We start from the raw sequence: 8,944 nt of genomic DNA, 5'->3' as shown, positions 1-8,944 counted from the left end.
CCCTGTGTTGGCTGCGATTGGCTCCAGCAGACCCCCGTGACCCTGTGTTCGGATTCAGCGGGTTGGAAAATGGATGGATGGATGGTTCCTTAAGCTTCTTGCTGTTAACTTTGAGTGTAACGTGGGCTTGGGATTTTATGCAATTACTGGTAACAACAAGTCAGACTTTGGTGATGCGTAATGATCCGTTTTAACTTTTTGAGGCTGAATAATACTTGGTGCAATGTTCTGCTGCCCTCTAGTGGATGAAATATAATCATGCTGCAAAATACTGTGCATATTTCTATGAGCTTTTCCATTCTTAGATGTCTCATTGCCAGAGGGGGACACTTTTACATTTTTTTGTGCACTGGGTGGTTCCATTAGGCACCCACTGTTGGGACTGGGGGGTGAGAAGTTAAAAGGCTGTCTGTACTTATTAATGGTACTTGCTGTCTTGCAAGGGAGTCACTGCTTTGAAGTCTGGCCTTGGAGGATGCCTGTATTTACCTGGCTTGGAAACATTGGTTTCTAATCAGCATATCTGTACTTATTAATGTTTGGTAACCATACATTTTGTTAACTTGTATTTTCATTAATTGTTAAACCCAGGCAATTTAGATGTGCCATTGATTAAACTGTTTGTCCAGGACTGACAACAGCAGGGACTGAAGTAAATATAAACTCCTGGCCAGCAGAAGGCAGGAGGAACAGTCCACAGGAAACGCTGCCAAGACACTCGGACAGAGCACAGGGGCTCGCAGGCAGACAAGGGTACCTGGCTGGCATGGCGTGAGGCACAAGGACGACAACACTTCCAGGGAGGAAGAGACAGCTCCACAAAGAGACGCCGGATGTGGGTTCAGCGAGAGAGGGAATCTGCATGAAAGGACCCAGCAAAGCTGACAGATGAGAAATGAGGCGTGCCTAGGTCCCAGCAACTCAAGGAGCCCAGAGTGGAAGAAAAAGGAACAACGAAGAGACGCTGACAGGGAGTCAACAATTTGACACAACTTCTGTAGGGAAACGAGTGTCCGGGGAACAGAGTGCATCCATGGACTGTTGAACGATTAAGTGTTGGGGTAACACAGTGAACAAACTGGACTCTGCACCACTAAAGGTTGTATCCTCCAGTTTTTTGTTTTTAACGGACTTTTGGAGGGTGGATTGTGTATTTTCCTTTTTTAAAAAAAGGGAAATTGATTCCTGATATGTTTAGTTTTTGTTATGTTCGTTTATCTTTTTAATGTACCTTATATTGTTTTGTGTAATAGAACTTTCTGTTGCTTCTTTCTAAAATTACTGTTGTGTCTTTCATTGTGTGTTTACTCACCACCCAATTTAAAGAAATTTGTGTGCTATTATTGGTAAATTTCAGGAGTTCCCAGTCTCTTAATAAAACTGGGTGGCATAGTCGGATATTTTAATGGTGTCTAAGTTAGATTACCTATAAGTGTGACCAGACACCTGTGACATCATCAATATCCATGAGAGGAGTGAAGACTCCAACTAAAACCACAATATCAAATGAAAAGCTGTAAAGGCAGTTTTAGAATGAACTGAAACTGAGCCATTGCTGAAATCGAGTGGTAGTGATGATGATGTGAATTGGTCATCAGATGTTGACATGGAAAGTGAAACTGATTCATGATATGGTACTGGATGACTAAACTTCTGTGATATGCCCAGTGAATTTGGTCCATGGAGCATCAGTAGCTGTATGACAAAAAATGCAAAATAAATTAAATTGATGCAAGGACAAGCAAGATGTTAGGCCCCTAAGAACTGTTCACAGTGCAGCAACTGTCAATGTTCATGTCAGGGGAAACATGGAAGTCAGTAATCTTTATGCTGTGATAGCCTACATCAACACAAGGTACATATTGATCATGCACGTCAGGAACCGACATTCTGTTCTCTCGTGCTCAAACACCAAGCATGTTGACGTTTTGGTGTTTACATGTTCATGCAGTTAAATGCTTCTTATTATTATTGGCTCATTTTTTCTGGGGTAAACATAACATTAAGGAGACAAGTGATATTATTTTGTAGTCATTCTGCCACCTTTGCAAATTTAATTTTTCCAAGTCAATTTATTTTGTTATAACACTCTTCACTATGTGTAGGCTAAAAGTGCTTTAACAAGTTCAAAGGTAAAATACAACAGCAAACTTCACAATTTACCAAACACCCACACATAAAAAGATACATTAGTTTAAACACATAATAAGGCAGATTAATATTAAAGCATCTTAATAATGAAAGTGATTAATGTTATTGTTGTGTTTAAAGTGGCCAACAGAAGAGAAGAAAATAAAAGTTCTAGCCAGCAGCATCCCTAAAGAAAATAAACTGCTGGTGGGCCCAGAGGGGGTTATGAAAAGAAAGTCAGTCAGAGTCAGAGTCAGCCTGCTGCACACTCCCTTGTGAGGATTCTTCACGACAAGCCTGACTTCTTGAAGGTTGCTTTCTGCAGTGCATCTCATTGCACAGGTTTCTGTAGTTGTTCAGCTCATCCTTCAGTATGGCGACTCTGTCCCTTATTTCTAGAACCACTTCAGGGATGGAATTTCCTAGGGACATTTGCATTTGGTATCTGCTGTATACTTCGCCAGTGGAATGGAGAGCTTCAGCAAGGCGTTTGGCACTGGAAAGATCACCTCCCGATTCTCTGTATTCTACTGCAGATTCATTTAACTCAGGAAATTTGTTTTCATAGGTCAGACTTTCACCGTTATTTGACTGAGTGTACCTCACACTCTTCCTATTTAACCGCTTTGCTGCTTTCTCTCGATCTTTAAAATTATTATAGCACTCTTCCATGGTTATCTTGTAATTCTCCAACAGCTTGTTCACTCGCTTCTCTTCTTTTTTGTAACGTGTTACATTTGCATTTGCTGCATTTCCTGTTGCTGCCCCTACAGCATCCAATGCTTTTCCAGCCGCACCAACTGCAAGACTTATACCACCAGTGAAGGGGGACAAAGCTATGCCAGCAACAGCTAAGACTCCCCCTATCGCCTGGGCTTTTGCTCCCTGTGCGACCTTGTTATCAATATCCTTCTGGATTTCTTCTAAAGACCCGGCCACTTCTTCAATTTCCTTCACATACCCTTGTAACTTTTGCTCACGTTCTTCAAAAGCCTTCAGGAATAATTGATATTGTTTTCTGTTAATAAAAAATATAATAAACTTCTTAATAAAAGTAAAAGTATGATGTGAGAGAATGTTAGCAGAGTCATTACAGTCCCTGCCTCTCAGACAAAAAGAAGTGAGATGATTTAGTTTGTATGGAACTTGACAATTTTTCTGATATGAGAGGGAAAAGGTGAGCCTAGAGAAGACACAAAGAGAAGAAACCAGCCAGAAAGAAGCAAAGACCACAGCACTAACCACTAAACAGCTTGTCATGAATATATTCTCATACGATACTTTCTTAGCACTGCAACTGAACCACGTCCACCCAACACCTTAAATATTTAGAGTTGCCAACTTTCACATTCTATACTTTACACCATGATACATTGAAGAAAGTACGTCATATCTATCTATCTATCTATCTATCTATCTATCTATCTATCTATCTATCTATCTATCTATCTATCTATCTATCTATCTATCTATCTATCTATCTATCTATCTACAGTGCATCCGGAAAGTATTCACAGCGCATCACTTTTTCCACATTTTGTTATGTTACAGCCTTATTCCAAAATGGATTAAATTCATTTTTCCCCTCAGAATTCTACACACAACACCCCATAATGACAACATGAAACAAGTATACTTGAGGCTTTTGGAAATTTATTAAAAATAAAAAAATTGAGAAAGCACATGTACATAAGTATTCACAGCCTTTGCCATGAAGCTCAAAATTGAGCTCAGGTTCATCCTGTTTCTCCTGATCATCCTTGAGATGTTTCTGCAGCTTAATTGGAGTCCGCCTGTGGTAAATTCAGTTGACTGGACATGATTTGGAAAGGCACACACCTGTCTATATAAGGTCCCACAGTTGACAGTTCATGTCAGAGCACATACCAAGCATGAAGTCAAAGGAATTGTCTGTAGACCTCCGAGACAGGATTGTCTTGAGGCACAAATCTGGGGAAGGTTACAGATACATTTCTGCTGCTTTGAAGGTCCCAATGAGCACAGTGGCCTCCATCATCCGTTAAGTGGAAGAAGTTCAAAACCACCAGGACTCTTCCTAGAGCTGGCCGGCCATCTAAACTGAACGATCGGGGGAGAAGGGCCTTAGTCAGGGAGGTGACCAAGAACCCGATGGTCACTCTGTCAGAGCTCCAGAGGTCCTCTGTGGAGAGAGGAGAACCTTCCAGAAGGACAACCATCTCTGCAGCAATCCACCAATCAGGCCTGTATGGTAGAGTGGCCAGACGGAAGCCACTCCTTAGTAAAAGGCACATGGCAGCCCACCTGGATTTTGCCAAAAGGCACCTGAAGGACTCTCAGACCATGAGAAAGAAAATTCTCTGGTCTGATGAGACAAAGATTGAACTCTTTGGTGTGAATGCCAGGCGTCATGTTTGGAGGAAACCAGGCACCGCTCATCACCAGGCCAATACCATCCCTACAGTGAAGCATGGTGGTGGCAGCATCATGCTGTGGGGATGTTTTTCAGCGGCAGGGACTGGGAGACTATTCAGGATAAAGGGAAAGATGACTGCAGCAATGTACAGAGACATCCTGGATGAAAACCTGCTCCAGAGCGCTCTTGACCTCAGACTCGGGTGACGGTTCATCTTTCAGGACAACGACCCTAAGCACACAGCCAAGATATCAAAGGAGTGGCTTCAGGACAACTCTGTGAATGTCCTTGAGTGGCCCAGCCAGAGTCCAGACTTGAATCTGATTGAACATCTCTGGAGAGATCTTAAAATGGCTGTGCACCGACGCTTCCCATCCAACCTGATGGAGCTTGAGAGGTGCTGCAAAGAGGAATGGGTGAAACTGGCCAAGGATAGGTGTGCCAAGCTTGTGGCATCATATTCAACAAGACTTGAGGCTGGAATTGCTGCCAATGGTGCATCGACAAAGTATTGAGCAAACTCTGTGAATACTTATGTACATCGGATTTCTCAGTTTTTTTTTTTATTTTTAATAAATTTGCAAAAACCTCAAGTAAACTTTTTTCATGTTGTCATTATGGGGTGTTGTGTGTAGAATTCTGAGGAAAAAAATGAATTTAATCCATTTTGGAATAAGGCTGTAACATAACAAAATGTGGAAAAAGTGATGCGCTGGGAATACTTTCCGGATACACTGTATATAAATAAAATGCATTATTATTATTAACCCAGTAAAAGACAATATATTACCAATATAAAAAAAATATATTATTTTGAAGAGTGTGGTTGTCGCTGTGAAGTCTTCATGTTCTTTCTATTTGAAAATATGTTTGCTTCCCTCACCCCTAAAGACATTTGGTTAATTGGAAATGCTAAACCTATCCTGCCAAGGATTGCTTCTTGCATTGTGCCCGGTGCTGCCGTGATAGTCTCCAGTCCCCTCTTACTTGGATTTGGTCAGTTTGAGACAGTTATTAACGTTTATGACATCCTGAGTGATGCTGCCAACATAGGTTACACCAACCCAAAAAATAATGGACAGATGAATATTCGGAATTGGACTAACTGAACAAAAACTGTGACATAAACTCTTTAAAAAATCCTGTTTCTCTAATGGTACTTTATGATTCTTTACTGGGTTGTGTGGTTCCTTGTAGCTCCATTGCTTGACCAAGCACCATGTCATTCTCAGAAAAGTTATTTGCAAATCTATCTATCTATTGTGACAAGCGGCTGGGGGGTGGTACCCAGCCGGGACGCCCAGGAGGACCGGAGGAGGGCTCACACTTCCTCCAGACCACAAGGGGGCGACTGTCCCAGTTGCTTTGAGGACCACGGGAACTGAGCTTGGAAGCTCAACCCTATAGGGGCCCGTGGTCACTGCCAGGGGGCACCCTGATACCTGAGGAGCCCTGGCCCTCGGTGCTGGGGGGTAGAAGACCAGGGACACCCGGAGTACTTCCGGGCGCGCAGCCGGTACTTCCGCCACACTGGGGAGTGCCGGCAGAAGCTAATCGGAAGGCACCTGGAACACATCCGAGTGGGGATAAAAGGGGCCACCACCCTCCGTTCGATGGCTGGAATCGGGTGGAAGAGGACGGAAGTCGGAGGAGAGGAGTGGAGGCAGTCAGAAGAGGAAAGGCATTTTGAAAAGAGGCCTGGATGTTGGGGTGTTTGGTGCTGCAGCACTGCGTTTGTGCATTGTCTATATTTGTAAATAAACGTGTGTGGTGACCTTTAAACATGTCCACCTGTCTGTGTACAGGCTGTTCCCCACATAATCTATCTATCTATCTATCTATCTATCTATCTATCTATCTATCTATCTATCTATCTATCTATCTATCTATCTATCTATCTATCTATCTATCTATCTATCTATCTATCTATCTATCTATCTATCTATCTATCTATCTATCTATTGAGAGACTAAGAGGTTTATGCCAAGTTGACTGTTTTCTTACCAGTTCCTTTTTTTATCTTGTTTCTGATATTCAGGGGGAATAATAGAAATAAAACAAATTACCTGAATTGTCTTTCTTCAATGCATTTGCATTTGCAGCAGACGTTTCCCATCTTAACCTGATGAAGAAAGGACTAAAATTAACAAAAGAAGACAGGGTATCTTAGCACCTAGGAAAATGGAACTTAAAGGAAACATTTGGTGTTTTTTTAGTTGAAGTCATGTTTTCAAACTGATATTTATATAATAGTGTGCCACATAAAATTACATACAAAAGTGAAGTCAGCCAGTCATTTTCTTAACCCACTTAGTCTTGAATTGGGTCACACGGGTCTGCTCGGGCCTCTCCCAGCTAGCACAAGGCAAGAATGAACCCTTGATGGGGCGCCAATGCATAGCAGGCAGGGACGTGTGGTCAGGGGAGGCAGAGACTCACCTGTCATCATGAAAGTTAAAAAACTAATAATGATAACATAAAATAAATTTGTCCACTGGTCTGTGCCATAATTTTATTTTCTGTGCGATTCCAATCATTTTGATCATTTTTATAGTCAAAATCGCTGAATCTTCGACATTTCCTGTTCAAATACAGGGGAGAAACGCGAGGTGCGGCAGCAAGGAGCCTCACCTCACCTCAGACTGTGCTCTCCCTCACACACGGGGTTGTTGCATGCAATTGGTGCGTGCCTGTTACCGTCTCTCAGTATGTCGCCAATATAATGTTTGCACACACGTTTCTTATACACCATGACTTTCCACAGTCTGGTTAATATCTTTAATGAATGTATGTGACATATTCAGTTTTGCTGATCAGACATAAAACCACAGTGAAAAGGCACAAGGTGAGGCAGACAGTACTGTGCTGCCCTGAAGGGGGTGCACGTGAGGCCAACAGGTGTTCGTTGCTGCTGTTCTTCTATGCAGAGGCACCAATAAGTTAGCGATATCAGGAAATCAAGGGCACTGCAACGGTCCATTTATTTTTATGTTTTGTTCCGACTGACTGCCAAAATGGAAGATTAAACATCTAAGCTTAACAATTTCTCAATGGACTATCAGACAAAACAGGAAGTGATAAATAATGGAAGACCAATGCTAAATCTAAAAGGTTTGTTTAAAACTAAGGGACAACCAAATTTTGATCTTGAATAAAGTAAACTTTTGTTTTTCTTTTAATCATTTTGTTTACCAGTCTGTATTAAAGTTGATTAAAGCATCGGAATTTAAGCTTTTTAAAACAACTAAATATTTCAATTAAGGTCAAAACTGAAATCCATTTTTTTTATACACCACTCTATACTTTCATTTGTATTGAATGAGTATGAATTGTGGAATTTCAACGGCAAATTGAGAACACATGGAGGGTGAGGAGCAAATGTGCTCTCTCCGCTCTCTCTCACCAATATAAATATAACGTTATTTCACAGCTAAATATGTACCTTACCTATGTGTGTGTGCAAAGAATGCTGATGAGATATGAAACATAACCAGTAGTCAATGTGCATGCTGACTGCCAACTGAATAGTGAATAAGCTACTCTTTTGGGTTCATATACAGTCATATGAAATAATTTGGGACCCCCTCTCAGCCTGCATAATAATTGACTCTCCTTTCAACAAAAAAGATAACAGTGCTATGTCTTTCATTTCCTAGGAACATCTGAGTACTGCAGTGTTTTCTGAATAAAGATTTTTAGTGACGCATTATTTAGTTGTATGAAATTAAATCAAATGTGAAAAACTGGCTGTGCAAAAATCTGGGTCCCCTTGTCATTTTGCTGATTTGAATGCCTGTCACTGCTCAATGCTGATTACTTGGTTGGATGAGCTCGTTAAGCCTTGAACTTCATAGACAGGTGTGTCCAATCATGAGATATAAAGTTATTTAAGGTGGTCAATCGCAAGTTGTACTTCCCTTTGACTCTCCTCTGAAGAGCGACAGCATGGGATCCTCAAAGCAACTCTCCAAAGATCTGAAAACAAAGATTGTTGAGTCTCATGGTTTAGGGGAAGGCTACAAAAAGCCATCTCAGAGGTTTAAACTGTCAGTTTCAACTGTAAGGAATGGAATCAGGAAATGGAAGGCCACAGGCACAGTTGCTGTTAAAATCAGTAGGTCAGGCAGGCCAAGAAAAATACAGGAGCGGCATATGAGCAGGATTGTGAGAATGGTTACAGACAACCCACAGATCACCTCCAAAGACCTGCAAGAACATCTTGCTGCAGATGGTGTATCTGTACATCGTTCTACAATTCATCGCAATTTGCACAAAGAACATCTGTATGGCAGGGTGATGAGAAAGAAGCCCTTTCTGCACTCACACCACAAACAGAGTCTCTTGTTATATGCAGATGCTCATCTAAACAAACCAGATTCATTTTGGAACAACGTGCTTTGGACTGATGAGACAAAAATT

The 8,944-nt window shown here is 41.5% G+C and overlaps 1 protein-coding gene across 1 annotated transcript; it reads right to left on the bottom strand.

The window, feature by feature from the left end:
- Positions 1-2,063: 2,063 nt before the first annotated feature.
- On the bottom strand, positions 2,064-6,747 carry LOC114662287 (uncharacterized). The gene is made up of 2 exons (XM_028815677.2): positions 6,592-6,747; positions 2,064-3,148 (listed from the first exon to the last, which is right to left on the bottom strand). The coding sequence occupies exons 1-2, from the start codon at positions 6,639-6,641 to the stop codon at positions 2,368-2,370; spliced, it is 831 nt and encodes a 276-aa protein (XP_028671510.1). The 5' UTR covers positions 6,642-6,747; the 3' UTR covers positions 2,064-2,367.
- Between the last annotated feature and the right edge of the window lie 2,197 nt (positions 6,748-8,944).

This window comes from Erpetoichthys calabaricus, chromosome 12, assembly GCF_900747795.2.
Source record: "Erpetoichthys calabaricus chromosome 12, fErpCal1.3, whole genome shotgun sequence".
Lineage (NCBI taxonomy): Eukaryota > Metazoa > Chordata > Cladistia > Polypteriformes > Polypteridae > Erpetoichthys > Erpetoichthys calabaricus.
This window is presented reverse-complemented; position numbering and strand designations above follow the sequence as displayed.

Coding starts and splice junctions, on each gene's coding strand:
- LOC114662287 (XM_028815677.2), bottom strand. CDS start 6,641: ATGGGAAACGTCTGCTGCAAATGCAAATGCATTGAAGAAAGACAATTC. Junction 3,149..6,591: donor ATTGAAGAAAGACAATTCAG/GTAATTTGTTTT, acceptor TTTTATTAACAG/AAAACAATATCAATTATTCC.